The sequence below is a fragment of the Salvia hispanica genome, chromosome 3, assembly GCF_023119035.1.
Source record: "Salvia hispanica cultivar TCC Black 2014 chromosome 3, UniMelb_Shisp_WGS_1.0, whole genome shotgun sequence".
Classification (NCBI taxonomy): domain Eukaryota; kingdom Viridiplantae; phylum Streptophyta; class Magnoliopsida; order Lamiales; family Lamiaceae; genus Salvia; species Salvia hispanica.
This window is the reverse complement of record NC_062967.1, coordinates 36,256,324-36,273,241: the sequence shown is the minus strand read 5'-3', so window position 1 is coordinate 36,273,241 and position 16,918 is coordinate 36,256,324. Positions and strand designations below refer to the sequence as shown.

General features: G+C 39.2%; 1 protein-coding gene and 1 pseudogene across 3 annotated transcripts; one reads left to right on the top strand and one right to left on the bottom strand.

Annotated features, from left to right (window-relative positions):
• Positions 1 to 5,233: 5,233 nt before the first annotated feature.
• Positions 5,234 to 7,681, bottom strand: LOC125212581. 3 transcript variants are annotated; one of them, XM_048112789.1, is made up of 4 exons: positions 7,634 to 7,681; positions 7,411 to 7,526; positions 5,622 to 6,750; positions 5,234 to 5,337 (listed from the first exon to the last, which is right to left on the bottom strand). In XM_048112789.1, exons 2-4 carry the CDS (start codon positions 7,511 to 7,513, stop codon positions 5,304 to 5,306), a joined length of 1,266 nt encoding a protein of 421 aa, XP_047968746.1. In that variant the 5' UTR covers positions 7,514 to 7,526; positions 7,634 to 7,681; the 3' UTR covers positions 5,234 to 5,303. The 3 variants fall into 3 exon arrangements, 2 of the variants coding, with proteins under 2 accessions (XP_047968746.1, XP_047968745.1); XR_007174752.1 differs by lacking the exon at positions 5,234 to 5,337 and having other exon boundaries at positions 5,450 to 6,750; positions 6,833 to 7,526; XM_048112788.1 differs by lacking the exon at positions 5,234 to 5,337 and having other exon boundaries at positions 5,450 to 6,750.
• Positions 7,682 to 10,767: 3,086 nt separating this feature from the next.
• Positions 10,768 to 16,245, top strand: LOC125209998 (annotated as a pseudogene).
• Positions 16,246 to 16,918: the final 673 nt, after the last annotated feature.

Genomic DNA, 16,918 nt, shown 5'->3' with positions numbered 1-16,918 from the left:
CCACTAAAACTTGAGTAATTCTTTTCAAGCAGCAAAGTCTGCACCTTTATTCTAAAGAGAGAGAAAAACATTTGATAATATTAATTAGTTGGCTTCGTCGACCAAGTAAAGAATTATATAATCATATAAGATGCTATATACTATAGTACATTTGCTTTCTTCTTGGATTTGGTATATATACTAATGAAAATTTTAATTTCTACAGAATTACATATATGAGAAATACTTTTTACTCTTCTATCTTAACAATTCTTTTAATTTTTATTTTTGGGATGGTCTCTAATATATTAGCAAATTTGAATATCAAATGAAATATGTATTACAAGAACTAAAGGATGTAGCTCAGTTGAAGGAGCCCCTTTTTAACATGCATGCCAATGTTTGCAATTGCAAGTTTTATATAAAGTGTTATGACAAATAGGGCAATTGTGAATCGAGAAACAAAAGAACGTAAATAGACACAGAATTTACGTGGTTCACCAACGTTGTGTTGGCTACGTCCACGGGCAAAAACGGAAAACAAATTGTATTATGACTGCAGTTTTCAGATACAGATTATGTGCTCTACTCTCATATATATAGGCACACATTAGACAAACTGGGCTTAGGAAACATAATCCTATCCCTATTAGAAAACCTAATCCTATACAAATTCAAGGCATACTAACAAATCTCCACCTTGACTTGAATTCTCCCTTGCAGACGCATCATCATAACACGAACAAACTTCTCCATTCTTGCCTCAGATTTGCCCTCCACGGGCAACTAATAGCTCATGACATTAAGCAAGTCCAAACAATGTTGGAACTTGCTCTGCGGGACCGACTTGGTGAACATATTAGCAGGATTATCAGCAGTACCTACTTTCTTCACCTCAATTCTCTTCTCATCTCTTAGAAAATGATACCTCACATCAATATGCTTAGTCCTTTCATGATGGACTTGATCCTTGGCTAAACAAATAGCGCTCTGACTGTCACAGAACACAACAGCTTGATCTTGATGTAAACCAAGATCACCAACTAGCCCTTGCAACCATATTCCCTCTTTAGCAGCTTCTGTCAATGCCATATACTCTGCTTCAGTAGTAGACAAAGTAACTGCAGCCTGCAAAGTTGCTTTCCAACTAACAACAGAACCACTAAGAGTGAAAACATAACCGGTCATAGATCTTCTACTATCGACATCTCCAGCGTAGTCAGAATCAGAATAACCAGTCACTAAACAGTGAGTATCACCTTCATAAATGAGACCAACATCAGACGTACCTCTCAAGTAACGAAAAATCCTCTTCACAGCCTGCCAGTGCTCCTTTCCAGGATTTCCCATGAACCTGCTAACAACGCTGACAGCATGCGCTATATCTGGGGCCTAGTACAGACCATGGCGTACATCAAACTCCCTACTGCATTAGAGTACGGGACTCGAGACATGTACTCTTCCTCAACTTCGGATTTCGGTGCAAGATCAGATGACAAATGAATGTTTGTGGCACTTGGAGTATCAATAGCCTTAGATGCAGACATGCCAAATCTTGACAAAATCTTCTCAATGTAGCTCTTCTGTGACAGAGAAAGCTTTTTCTTTTCTCTATCTCTAGAAATCTCCATGCCCAGAATTTTCTTCGCAACACCCAAATCCTTCATATCAAACTCAACACTAAGCTGAGCTTTCAACTTCTGTACTTCAGACTTTGACTTCGCAGCTATGAGCATATCATCCACATATAGAACAAGATAGACCATAGAACCATCGTCAGCTTTGTTGTGATAGACACAACAATCATACGGACTCCTGCTGAATCCCAGCTTGATCATGTAACTGTCAAACCTCTTATACCACTGCCTCGGAGACTGCTTTAGTCCATACAAGGACTTCTTCAACTTGCACACATAATCCTCCTTGCCCGGAACCACAAATCCCTCTGGCTGAGTCATGTAGATATCCTCCTCAAGCAATCCGTGTAGGAAAGCCGTCTTCACATCTAGTTGCTCAAGCTCCAAATCATAATGTGCAACTATTGCAAGTAACACTCTGATGGAAGTATGTCTGACCACTGGTGAGAATATCTCATTATAGTCAACCCCCTCCTTTTGCGTGAACCCTCTTGCAACTAGACGAGCCTTGTATCTAATGCCCTCATCTGGTGTAGTGCCTTCCTTCTTCTTGAAAATCCATTTGCAAGTAACAATCTTTCTCCCCTTAAGCCGTGGAACCAATTCCCAAGTCAGGTTCTTCAAAAGTGATTCTATCTCTTCTTGCATTGCAGCGAGCCACTTGGCACGCTCACTGCCCGAAACAGCTTCCTTGTAGGTAGGTGGTTCATCTGCCGAAGGCTCATCTTCGACCTCATTGGCAACCTGCAATGCATATGCCATCATATCCTCAAAACCATACCTCAACGGAGGCTTCACATTTGTCCTCCTAGCTCTGTCAATAGCAATGCTTCTCTGACGAGCTTGTGGATGAACATCCGAACTAGAAGTATCGGCGGCTTCAGCAGTAGTGTGTTGATCTTCTCCACCTTGGAGTTGTGATTCACTCACATCATGAGTGACTTGCAGCTCCACTTGTTCATCAACACCATCCAAATCCTCTGTAGCAATAGACTTCACAGTAGAGTTAAGCATAGAATTTTCATCAAATACCACATTCCGACTGAGAATAATTCTACCCTCTGAAGATGACCAAATTCTGTACCCCTTAACTCCATCTCCATAACCTACAAATACTCCCTTCTTAGCTCTTGGCTCCAATTTACCTTCACTCACATGATAGTAAACAGTACTCCCAAAAACTCTCAACATAGAGTAATCTGCAGGTGAATCAGACCATACCTCGTACGGTGTCTTGCAGTCAATGCCAGTGTGAGGTCCACGGTTGATCAGATAACAAGCCGTGTTTACTGCCTCTGCCCAAAACTTCCTAGTCAAACCGGCTTGGAAGAGCATGCATCTTGCTCTCTCCAACAACGTCTGATTCATGCGTTCTGCCACACCATTCTGCTGTGGTGTATGTCTAACGGTGTGATGGCGAACGATCCCTTCACTCCTACAAAACTCATCGAACTCAGACGAACAAAATTCCAGACCGTTATCTGTTCTCAATCGCTTGATCTTCTTCTCAGTCTGGTTTTCAATTAGAGTCTTCCACTCTTTGAACTTCTTGAATGCCTCACCTTTATGCTTCATCATAAACACCCAAGTCATTCTCGAGTAGTCATCAATCATCGACACAAAATACTTGCGTCCTCCAATAGACTCAACACGTGAGGGACCCCAACAATCCATATGAATGTAGTCAAGTGTCCCCTTCGTTCGATGAACACCCTTCTTTGGAAACTTGCTGCGATGAAGCTTCCCCAACACACAGTGTTCGCAGAAATCAAGTTTCTGCACCTTATGGCCCGAAAGAAAATCACGATTCGACATGATTCTCATGCCACGTTCTCCCATATGACCGAGCCTCATATGCCACAACTTGGTCATATCCTTGGTTGCAACCTCGGATGATGCAATATCAGCAGAATTTGCTACGATGGAACCTCTCAGAACATACAAGGTACCCCGTTTCAAAGCTGTCAGAACCACCTTCGAACCTTTCAAAATACGCATTACTCCACCTTCACCTTTGAAACTGAACCCCTTACTATCAAATGTACTTAGGGATATCAGATTCTTCGTCATCTGTGGAACATGCCTAACATCGTTCAAGGTGCAGAAGACCCCATCATAAGTCCTAATCTTGATTGAGCCGATGCCAACCACCTTGCAGACAGCACTGTTGGCCATGGTAACATTGTCTCCATCTATCTGCTCATAAGTGTTGAAATACTAGGACAGAGATGATATAACGCTCCAGAATCCAAAATCCACACATCATTACAGTGTGGCTGTTCATCCGCAACCAAGGCCAATTCTTCTTCCGAATTTGTGTCATCAGCTTCTGCCACAGTCGCAGAACCATGAGCATCTTCCTTCTTGCCCAATTTCTTCTTTATCCTTGGACAATCAGCCTTCCAATGCCCTGGTTCTTTACAATATCTGCAGATGTCATCTGGCTTAGGGCCTTTAGGACCTTTTGAACCTTTTGAGTTCTGCTTCTTCTGTCCGAATTTCTTCTGTCCTTTACCCGTAACAGATAATCCCGATGGCAGATCTTCTGTGGCTGAACTCATTGCCTGTTGACCATCCTCTCTGATGTGGAGAGCAGATCGAACATCCTCCAACGAAAGAGTTTCCTTTCCAGTCATAAAAGACTCAACAAAATTTTCGTAAGATTCAGGCAGAGACACAAGCAAAATTAAAGCAGCATCCTCGTCTTCTACTTTAACTTCAACATTACGCAAATCTAGCAAAATTTTATTCAAATTTTCCAGATGATCCCGAAGGGGCGTACCTTCCTGCATGCGTAACCGAAACAAACGTTGCTTCAAGAGCAACTTGTTGGTTAGAGACTTCGTCATGTATAGACTCTCCAACTTTTCCCAAAGAGCAGCAGCCGTCTCCTGATCCGCAACTTCGATGATAACATCGTCAGACAGGCTCAATATGATGGTCGAGTGGGCCTTTTCGTCTAGGGTTGTCCACTCCTTATCATCCTCCGTAGCCTTCTTTGTTTTGAGCGGCTCCCACAAACCCTGCTGCTTCAGCAGAGATCGCATCTTGATCTGCCATAAACCAAAACTATTTCTCCCGGTGAATTTGTCAACCTTCACGTTCAAAGCAGACATCTCGATTTACCGGACAAAACCCTCGCAGCGGAATTCAAAACCCTAGTTCGAAAACCAAGGCTCTGATACCAGTTTGTTATGACAAATAGGGCAATTGTGAATCGAGAAACAAAAGAACGTAAATAGACACAGAATTTACGTGGTTCACCAACGTTGTGTTGGCTACGTCCACGGGCAAAAACGGAGAACAAATTGTATTATGACTGCAGTTTTCAGATACAGATTATGTGCTCTACTCTCATATATATAGGCACACATTAGACAGACTGGGCTTAGGAAACATAATCCTATCCTTATTAGGAAACCTAATCCTATACAAATTCAAGGCATACTAACATAAAGTGACAGATCAAGAATCATACATATACAAACTAGAAAATACTATAGGTCTGATGGATGTTGTATTTGCTGCTAATGCTATTATCATTATTATGAGCATCGGCGTATTGTTGAGTAATACAGTTGCAGTAAATGTTTCAAACTCGAAGATGGAATTGAAGGCGTTGATGGATTTTGGGTGGCCTCATGTGAGCTCCACTGTCGATGGAAAGACATCACTTGGAATGATCGCCTACAGTCTCAAGTAGGAAGCAATGATGATGAACCTGAGTGCACTCAGAGAAAACTAGATCAAAGAGAATAGATAGACTAAAACAAAACTGAGGAAGTGCATTAAAAATGATATATTCAACTCACAATAAATAATATTGTCCTCAAAATACATAAAAAAAATAGGCAATTCAAATATTGTAAATAATTAAGTAATTCACTAAATACACACACCTCACCAGCAACAATTACAGTTTCTTAAACAGAGTAAATTCATCTATTCCACAATTACATCATTACGGTACAAGTAATTGATCTTTCGGCTTCAAGAATATCATACCACTTCTGTGCATCGGTTTCCTCGAAAACCAAGGATGTACAATTGTGAGAGGATGTGAATGAATCCCTCGCACAAGAAAAATGAATCCAATAATCGCATTGTGAACATGAGAAAGCCGCTTGATCTACCAATCCTCGAATGATTTGGTTGCAATACCCACACCTCTCATTTCTTCCATAAGTAAGCATCCGTGTGAGTGTGAGAGGATGAGAGTGACAAGGCATGCTACTTTTTCCTCCAAACTTGACTTTCGACAAATATCCAAGCGAGGGAATGCAGTTTACGTGGAAAGAGTAGTCACATTGAGCACAGTGGTAGAACCAATACTTGCACTCTATACCTTCCTCACACACCTCACAGATGTCATGATCACTACTTGTACTATTACTAGTACCCGTAGTGATCAAATGCAGAGGATGTTGATCGAATTTATGAAAATGAACCCTTTTTGGTAGTAAGGCACACCTTATATGAATGTAGAAATGGCACGTAGTGCACTTATAGATATCATGAACGGTGGGGCGGCGGGAACAACAAGTGATGGCGGAGGTCTGAATCAATTGGCTGGTGGTGCGAAAGAGAATGTGTTGGCTGTGTGAGCTGTGCTTTATAATGTATGGGACAGCCATGCACGACAGATCAGTGAAGAGACCTAAATCATCTTCTGGAATGTAGTAGCAAGGTGCATTGCAAGGAAGACAACAGCAACAGCAGAGAAATATTGAACTGAAGAACCATTTGTCCGGGTGCGGACAAGGTTGTGCCTTTAATACTACGTTGCCTACATCAATTGGAATCTCAAACTTGATAATGGAGAGAAGGTCTGCACAGACTTTATGGGCAAGGAAAGAGCAGCCGCCTTGTTGAGAGCATCTGTAAAATGGAGATGGAATAGGAATGGTTTGTATGCATATATCACACACTAGTTTTTTGCAATTATAAATATGATCCTCTTCCTCATCACCAACTAGGATCAAAGGATGCTTGTGAAAATTCTCAATTGCAAGCTTCTTGTTTTCATCATCACCAATACTATCATCTTTGTTTCTCTGGGAGTATGTACGGATCTCCAAACTTGGAAATGTGTCCAACTTGTCATCTGGCAGTTGGATCAACTCTAGCCTCGTTTCTGCAATGAATGTATTATAGTTAGTAGATATTATTAGTATATAAAGTCGTCTGAATGAGGTTTATATACAATCCTTACGTACTGGATTGAATTTTATCGAGTCCACATCTGACATGAGAAATGCTTAAGGTTTGGGGACATAAATAGATGGTGTTATGGGTATGAAGCAAGGGTTTGTCGCAAACAATGCACCAACTATATCGGGAACTGGCAGGAATAGAATATACGAGAAGCAGAGGCAGAGGACGAGAGGGGAGCGTGATAGCAGTAGGCAGTATGGTGTGCAGGCTTGATGAATCCAGAAATTACAGAGTTGGCATGAGAAGAAGAAACCGGCATGTCCCTCCCCACAGGCATCGCAACGAGTGAAAATCTATCTACAGTAAGCCATGAGAGGGTGAGGTGGATGGCTCTTGTGTTTGCTTTTGATCTCTACACCATCCACTGCTGCTGCTGCTGCATCCAAAGGATGCATTTTGAGACGGCATTAATTACATTCGTAGAAGTAACTGGGACTTCCTACTTGGAGATAAAGGGGGTGGTCTTTAAGATTGGGAAGGATTAATTTTTGTAGGATTTTGTGGGCACATGATTGGTGCAGAAAAAAATCACAAGCAGCAAAGGTGCAAGTGTAGGAGGGAGCAGATAGAATTGGCAAACCACATATTTTGCAAGAATGATAGTTATCAGAAGCATCCGCTTCCATCTCATCACGAAAGGATGTCAATGGATGATCATGACTGAAATGGCTATCACCCACCATACCAACTCTATACCTGTGATTCAAAAAACAGAGAGGATTAGTAGAAGAAGAAAATGTGTTAATTTTTGCCAAAAATGAAAATGAGTAACAAACTAACTACGAGCGATGCCGGAATATTACTCTACAAGGCGGAATTGCAACTGAATATTGTGGGTGAGTGATCACCAGATTTTGAGGAGTAGATGTGTGGAGACATGCACAACAACTTCGAATTTATACATGAATATGAATGCTTTAGATGGATGGAATAATGATGCTTTAGATTAAATTTATTAAAACCAACAAGGAATTTCAAAGTAGTGTTAAGAAAATACTAATCCCTCCGTTCCTGAAAGTTTGTTACACTTCTTTTCTGCACTCGTTTTGTAAAAATAATAATAAATATTTAAAGTGAGAAGAATATAGTAGAAGAAAAAGAATAATGTAGAAAAAGTCTTAACTAAACTATTTTCTATCTTAATTTTACAAAACAAGTACAGAAAAAAAGTGTGACAAACTTTCAGGGACAGAGAGAGTACTTCTCACGCAGTTAGATAAACCATTAGTCCTCTTCTGAAAGAAAAGTTATCTTGATTTGGTTCAATTTCATTCATGTTTTTTCATAAAGTTGTAAAATTTAACTTGAACAATTTATGAAAAGTTGTCTCCAACTCATTAAAGCATTCATAGTGGTTCAGCCCTCCCAACAACAGCCTTCCCACGGCCCATCCAAAAATACCCCCTGCCACATCATTAAGCCATCCCAAATGATCGAGAGATACAAATAAAATGAACTGCAACGACTCGAATATATAGAGTTCAAATCTTTTATAAAAAATAGAAATCGGTCGGCAGTTGCTGAGTTGCTCGGCGCACAATAGGCGCCGAGCCACCGCCATCAACCACTCGGCGATTGCCGACCTCACGGCGCCCCTCCCCACCCATTTTTTTCGCTCGCCTTGTGCAGTGGCACCGTCCTGACCGCCGAGCCGCACGGCCGGTGGGACGGCAGCCACTGCAAGCTCTTACACATATACATATACATCAATTTATTTACGATTTATACCATTATATGGCCTACCATTACAATTTATTAAACACTAATAATAATGCAGATTTCAAACCCACTAACACTATTTCAACTATTCTTCTCCCCTTATCTCTTTATAAATGATACATTAATTATTGTGTCATTTCTATAAAACAGAGTGAATGACAAGGATTCGTTAATATCATATTGTATCATTTTTTAAAACGATACTATTATTTGGAACCATCGACTAAGCAATGATTTATACAGTACTACTAATAAAAGATGTTAATTTTAGTCTATTTGCTTGCTTCATGGATTTGGTATCTAGTAATGAATATTTAATTTCTAAAGTTGTACGTATACGACAAATAAAAAATTTAAAGATATTAATGACTTTTCTCTTTATGATTAGTAGATGTTAATTAATCTATTTGCTTTCTTCAAGGATTTGGTATCTGCTAAAGTTGTACGCATATGGCAAATAAAAAATAAGATATTTTCTCTTTACCAATAGTTTAGGAGATATCAAGTGAGATAAATGATAAATCAAGCATATTTATGAGCTTTTGATATGTGAGCAACCAGTTTTAGTTAGCACTTCTTCTACCTCAACAATTTTTTTTTTTTTATGGTCTCTAATATTGGTTGTTTTGATTAAATTGAGATCTGAGACATTTTTTTCAATTATGTACCCAGGCCCATTATAAATCCAACTTAATCGCATACAGACCTAAACCCAAGATAGGTCCAAATAAGATTCACAATTTCATCTAATTTAAATATAGTTTTAGCTTTTGAGGATATTTATTTTATATTTTATATTTTAACAAAATTCCTGTTTACAATTATATTTTCTCAAAATAACAAAGTAAGTTATATATATACTCCCTCCGTCCCGTGTTAGTTGCACTTTTCATTTTCGGTCGCAGTTTTGAGATTGATTTTAAGTGTAGTAAGAGACCACCAAATAAATGGACACTTAATTAACTCTAATATATTAATTAAATACCCTAAATTATATTTAAAATAGAAACAATGTAGGTAGTTAGTAACAGACCGAAATTGAAAAGTGCAGGTAACACGAGACGGAAGGAGTATTTAAGTAAATAATAATATAGGTTACCTCTCCAACCTATCTTATCTCAACTTGTCTAATAATTATCTGCATGCCTTATTCATTAGTAAATCTGACTGAGTTATCGACTCTTCTTGTGGGAACTTGGGGCTATATTGCACACCATAACATAGTTTCAATTAGTAACTGTTTTCTTTAGAAATGACATGTTTGTTGGTTGCAGAGTAGGCCTTCACAATGGTGTTTACAGAAAAATGTGATGTGTATAGCTTCGGAGTTTTGGCATTGGAAGTCATGTTTGGAGATCACCCGGGGGATTTCATTTCCTCCATGACGACGATTAAAAGATCGACACAGTTTGCTCAAAACATGATGGTGCAACAAATCTTGGACAAGAGGCTACCATCATAAGAGTGTCGAGTGAATTGATTGGAGCGGTGAAAACAGCACTGAAATGCATAAGCTCCGATCCAAAGCTGCGGCCGTGTATGAAGGAGGTGTCTCAGGATCTCGCGAATCATCCACCAAAGTTGACAATGCCGTTCCGCTTAATATCAGTGTTTCATCTCATGCATTCAGATTGAACTCACAGCTGCCTTCTTCTTCTATAATAAATTTACAGATGTTCAGTAGCCTTATGAAAATTACTCTGATTCCTCTGTAGCCTTATCAAATGTATATTGGTATATGCTATATCTTTATTACTCTAGTATATACTATTGGGACTCTTTAACATAATTTATGTGATTTACACTTGTCTCATTTTAAAGCAGGCAACTTTATTAGTTCAACCACATGGACTGTTGGTTCCACTAGATACATTCTTTTACTCTGTTACTTTACGTAGCTTAGTCCTATGTAAATTGCATTAATAGTAAAAAGATATTATAAGTGCATGCTTCTAGAAAAAAAATTTAAAATTAGAAGAGCTGTATGACATTAAAATTAAAATTTTGGAAAATTTGTAAACATTGAATACTGTGTGACAGTTCAGGCATTGACCTAGTAGACTTTGATTTTTATGATGTTTACTAATTAAATGTGTGATGTCAATAATTACCTCATAATGATAATATATGATGGTTGCAAGATATATATAAAGTGATATTAGAGGTATGAGTAGAGAATATAAGTGATGGGTGTTGTCTTTGTTGCTAATGCTGTGATCATTGTGAGCATCTGCATATTGTTGATGAGTAATGTAGTTGAATTTAATGTTTCAGATTCGAGCAGACAAATGAAGGCTTTGATGGATTTCGGGTGGCCTTATATCAACTCCAACTCCACAATCTGCGAGTGGCAAGGTATGGCTTGCGATGATGATGGTTGCGTTACAGATATAAGCCTGCAAACTCAAGTAGGATGCAATAATGAATCTCAGTGTCACGACCTTCGCCATTTGGATCCGCTTGTTTTCACATCTCTGACTAGCAGTCATCTCACCGAATGTGGTCTCTATGGATTTATCCCACCACAGATAGGTTTCCTCTCTATCCTATCTTATCTCAATTTATCTCATAATCATCTACTCAATTCTGAGCTATCTCTTTCATTGTTAAATCTGAGTGAATTACTTGTGATTGACCTCTCTTCTAATGAGTTTTCTGGTGTCATTACACCTAAAATAGGAAGCTTATACAAGCTAATTCATTTCAATTTGTCTCACAATCAATTCAAAAGTGAGTTGCCTCTTTCATTAGCAAATCTGAGTGAGTTACATGTACTTGACATTTCTCATAACTATGATATTACTGGTGTCATTCCACCTAACATAGGAAGCTTATCCAAACTTACTCATCTCTATTTGTCCTACAATCAACTCACAAGTGAGCTGCCTCTTTCATTGGTAAATCTGAGTGAATTACTTGTGCTCGACCTCTCATCTAACGAGTTTTCTGGTGTCATTCCACCTGACATAGGAAGCTTATCCAACCTAATTTATCTCACTTTGTCTGATAATCATTTCGGAAGTGAGTTGCCTCTTTCATTAACTTATCTGAGTGAGCTACAGGTGCTCAACATATCTTATAACGATTATCTGGAATAGGAAACCTCAAGCAGTTGGTTGTTCTTGATTTGAGCTTCAATAACATCAATGGCTCTTTGCCCTTAACTATGAGCCAACTAACAAGATTGGAAATTGAAATTGGATGGTAATAGGTTGGAAGATGTTTTCCAAGCAGGAATGCACATGCTTCCTTGTATCAAAACCATAGGCCTCAGTGGGTGTTCAATCCAAGGAAGGATACCTTCTCAGTTGGGAAATGTTGCTAATGCACAGTTTCTCAATATCGATCTCTCTGAGAACCATCTTTTTGGTGAAGTCCCCGAATCTATTTCACATTTAGCTGGAATCAATTTGTCCAACAATAACTTAGAGGGCCTAATTCTACCTAATATATGGCATAGGTTTGGGACAAAATCGTTCTGGGGAAATCCCAAACTTTTTTTTGCAGGGGAATCCGAGATTCCCAACAAGAAAGCAAAACATCGAGAGACAGTTATAGTTTATGCTGTAGTGATAATATTTGGCTGTGTTTTTCTGCGTTCAATTTTCTTTGGAGTCTTTTTTATTAAGAAAGAAAGAGGCACCAAACCCACCTGATGTAAGACATGGTGACATATTCAGGATATGGAACTTCGATGGCAATATCACCTATCAAGACATCATCCAAGCAACACTAGACTTTGACATCAGATACTGCATTGGAACTGGTGCTTATGGGAGCATCTACAGAGCCCAACTGCCCAGTGGAAGAGTTGTTGCTGTTAAGAAGCTTCACAGATTCGAATGAGATAATCCTACTTCTGAGTCCTCTTTCAGGAATGAAGCAGAGGATCTCTGATACGAGATATCTCCATATCTCTATTAATTTGTCCATCAATTATTTTCCATATCTTTCCTTATTTGCTTATGATTATTTGCTTGGTCACTAAGTTAGTTATTAGGGTATTAGTCTTATAAATGGGAGTCATTGAATTATTCTCAAGCATTCAGAAATATCAATCATCCTTTTATTTTATCTTTACGCTTTTATCATATCATTCTTGGTTTGATCGACCGGCAAAGCTCCGGCGACTGCCTTTTATCCCTAAATTTGACGCCGGAGTGATCGTCGGGCAATAGCTCCCGCGACGTTCGACGCGAATTATCCGAGTTAAGGAACTTCATCCTTAACAATTGATGCTTTCACTTCGATCTCATCCTCCATCAATGACTTCCAATGAAGAAATCTATCTATCTTCCTTATGTGACCGGATAATGGCTGTCTGCAATAGATTAAACAAGAGATTTGACGCCATTGACGACCAACAGCCGCCAATTGAGGCATATGGACAGCAGCCCTATGCGAGCTTCAATTCGTCCGTTCAACAGCCGCGACAGCACAGTTACATGGAGTGGCAACAGCTGCCCCCCAAACAATCGTGGGAGTTGCACCCACCCGTTCCGGGACTGCCTTATGGTGCACCGCAATACAATTCAAAGGTCTATTTACCCCTTACGCCCTCTCGCCAACAGGGAGACCAGGATTGGCAGCCATCGTTGCATCCAATCACTCACCCATCGAAGGATTGTCAGCAGTTGCTGATAGGCTAGTTTTTGTCACTCGGATTTGATCACTTTTCGCACTTATTAGTTGAATATTTGCATGAGAAGATGCTATTTTGGCAGGGAATGGATTATTATGTTTGGAAGCTGCTTGATTGAGGCACGAAGAGGAAAACATGCAAGAAAGAGGGAAAAATGACAAAGAATGGAAGAAAGTGAAGGAAGAAGGCAAAGAAGACCCAAACTGGCCAAGCTGTTGGACTGGCCAGTTTGAACCTGACGGGAAAATGACTAAAGCCACTTCCACACATTTGTCAAGGACAATTCTCACTTGCTACACACGCCCATATCAGCCCTTGGAGAGTAAAAAAGAAGGAAAATATCTTTTATTGGATATATGTATTAAAAAGACTTAGTCACCAACCACCATCACTCATCACTTTAGCTTTAGTTTAGTTTAGTTACTCTCTCTCTCTAGGAAACTTTTCTCTCTTCCTTAAGAAGAGAGATTTCAACTTCAAGGCTGCCAAGATCATTGTTCACCATGGGTTGAAGTAGTAGTAATTTAGTAGTAGTGTTTGCTTTATTTAGTTTGCTTGTTCTTAACTTTATAGTACTTTTGCATCTTTCTCACTCTTAGTTATTGTTGTTGTTCTTGTTTTAAAAGCTTATTTCAAGTAGTAAAATCTCTAAGTGTTTGTGTATTCAATGTGCTTTAAGTTTAGCTCTTGTTTGATTTCCGTTTTTAGCTTGCTGATTAGCTCTAGTGCTTTTTATGTTCTTGTCTAGATAAAACTTCTTTCAAGCCTTTAAAATCAGTTTCTCAAGCATTTTCTTTTCACCATGTTTAAGTGTTCTTGAAGCTTCTTTCTATCATGTTTAAGTGCTTTAATTTTTCAGCTTTTCATTTGGTGTTTTCAATGCATGTTTATGTAGTTTCATTGATGATTTTATGTTTGTCTAGCATTTTTAATTATGTAACAGCCATCTACTCTCATTATCCTCCTTAATTCATGTGCCTTTAGTGTAGGATTAGTAGTTAAAATCAGCTTTTAGAAGTAAGTGAAAGAACCATTAGTTGTAAGTACTCATCAATGAAATCTTTGCAATATGATATATTGGTTGATGTTGCACTTGGAGTCAAATAGATTTATGAAGTTGGTTTCAAGAATTTAAAGGTGGTTGGACTTCAGCTAGGTGATGTTGCAATTCTTGATACATCAACTGCACCGATTGGGCAAGATGAGTTAACTACTCAAAGTATACGATCTGATGAGAGCAGATTTCAGTTTGATCCTGGGGACTACGATGAAGCCCTTCCAGCTTTCCTGAATTCAATTGCTGAAAATTTTGCGAAGACTCCCACTGAGATATTGCATGGGCAAGGATTCAGTTAGATTTCTATTTGCAACAGGCATTGTTATGGATAATACGAATTTATCAAGCCCATATTGTGCCTCGAGAGATAAATCCATGGCAACCTTCTGGCTTGAAGGAGCTGGTCGAACCGGAGTCGGCGAGTTTTACCAAATACTGAAACGTACGACTCATGATTCATATGATCTGAAAGTAGAGGGTATAAGACAGAAGGTATTCAAGAAATGGACCATATCAGGTCAGCTGAATCCTATAAGTTCAAGGCCGGTACCCAATATTGGGATGTTGGTTGCTCACCTGATGTTACCTACTTCAGCTTCCGTTTGGGAAGTCTTACATTTTCTAACGATGGAGAAGCTCGGAATGCTATTGGTTGTCTCTAGCTACTACGATCCTCAAAAGAGATTCAAGAGGGGAATTTTGATTTTTGCGGAATCTTCCAAACTTATGAAGAATCGGCCCATGTTCTTGAGTTCAAGGGAAGCTCAGTTTCCATTCAGAGCTCCAAACCAATCAGATCTACGAGGTGCGATGAGAGTATTGGGATCAACAAAAGTCGCCTCAAGGAGGACCAATCACCGCCTCTTGCTTCGTGGTTTCCACCTTGAGGGCAAGGTGGATTTTAACCGTGGGGGAGTTGATACGAGATATCTCCATATCTCTATTAATTTGTCCAGCAATTATTTTCCATATCTTTCCTTATTTGCTTATGATTATTTGCTTGGTCACTAAGTTAGGTATTAGGTTTTAGTCTTATAAATGGGAGTCATTGTATTATTCTCAAGCATTCAGAAATATCAATCATCCTTTTATTTTATCTTTACGCTTTTATCATATCGTTCTTGGTTTGATCGACCGGCAAAGCTCCGGTGACTGCCTTATCCCTAAATTTGACGCCGGAGTGATCGTCGGGCAATAGCTCCCGCGACGTTCGACGCGAATTATCCGAGTTAAGGAACTTCATCCTTAACATTCTCTCTCAGATTCATCATTGCCATATTGTCAAGCTTTTTGGTTTTTGTTTGCACCAACGGAGCATGTTTCTCATCTATGACTACATGGAAAGAAGAAGCCTCTTTAGCATGTTGAAGTATGATGACGAAGCTGTGGAATTAGATTGGAAGAAGAGAGTAAATGTGGTGAAGGGCATTGCCAATGACCTATCTTACATGCATCATGACTGCAGCCCCCCTATTCTACAAAGAGACATTTCGAGCAGCAACATACTCTTAGATTCGGAATTTGAAGGCTGTTTATCTGATTTTGGCACAGCTAGATTGTTGGACCCAAACTCATCCAATCAAACTCTAGTTGTGGGAACTCGGGGCTATATCGCACCAGGTATGCATCCCATACTATAGCTTCAAGCAACTCTATATATGTTGATATGTTTGTTGGTTGTAGAATTGGTCTTCACAATGGTGATTACAGAAAAATATGATGTGTACAGCTTTGGAGTTCTGGCACTGGAAATCATGTTCGAAGATTATCCAGGGGAATTTATTTCCTCCATAAACATGATGATGGTCAAAATCCACCCAAACATGATAGTCCAACAACTCATGGACAAGAGGCTACCATCTCCAGACGAAGATGTAAGAGTGTCGAGGTAATTGGCTGGAGTGATGAAACCAGCACTGAAATGCGTAAGCGTTGATCCAAAGTTGAGGCCAACGATGAAGGAGGTGTCTCAAATCAAAAAATTAAGAGTCTTGTAAGTCAATGCAGGAATTGTAGTAGAGTTTTCAACGATTCACTCATATTTTTGTTAAATAATATTAATAAAATATGAACATATGTATAGTACTCCCTCCGTCCCTGAAAATTTGTCCTATTTTTCCATTTCCGTCCATCTCCCAAAATTTGTCACACTTCACTTTTACCATTTTGGCGGTGGACCCCATATTCCACTAACTCATTTCTACTCACATTTTATTACTCCCTCCGTCCCAGATAATTCGACCCAGTATTCTATTTCGGGTCGTCCCACATAATTTGTCCCACTTCACTTTTACCATTTTTTATAGTGGACCTCATATTCCACTAACTCATTCCTACTCACATTTTATTATAAAACTAATACTTTAAAAGTAGGACTCACATCCCACCAACTTTTTCAACTCACTTTCTATTATATTTTTTAAAACTCGTGCCGGGTCAAAGTGTCCCAAATTATCTGGGACGGAGAGAGTATAAAACTACTCCCTCCGTCCCGCTTAAGATGACACGTTTTCCTTTTTAGTTTGTCCCAATCAAGATGACACATTTCCTTTTTTGGAAACTTTCTCTCTCCAATTAATACATTTAACCACTTTTTTCCACCCCTATTAAAATATTCACCTTTCTTTCTCTCTCTATTTTAATACTTCCACCCACCTTTTCTCTCTCCAA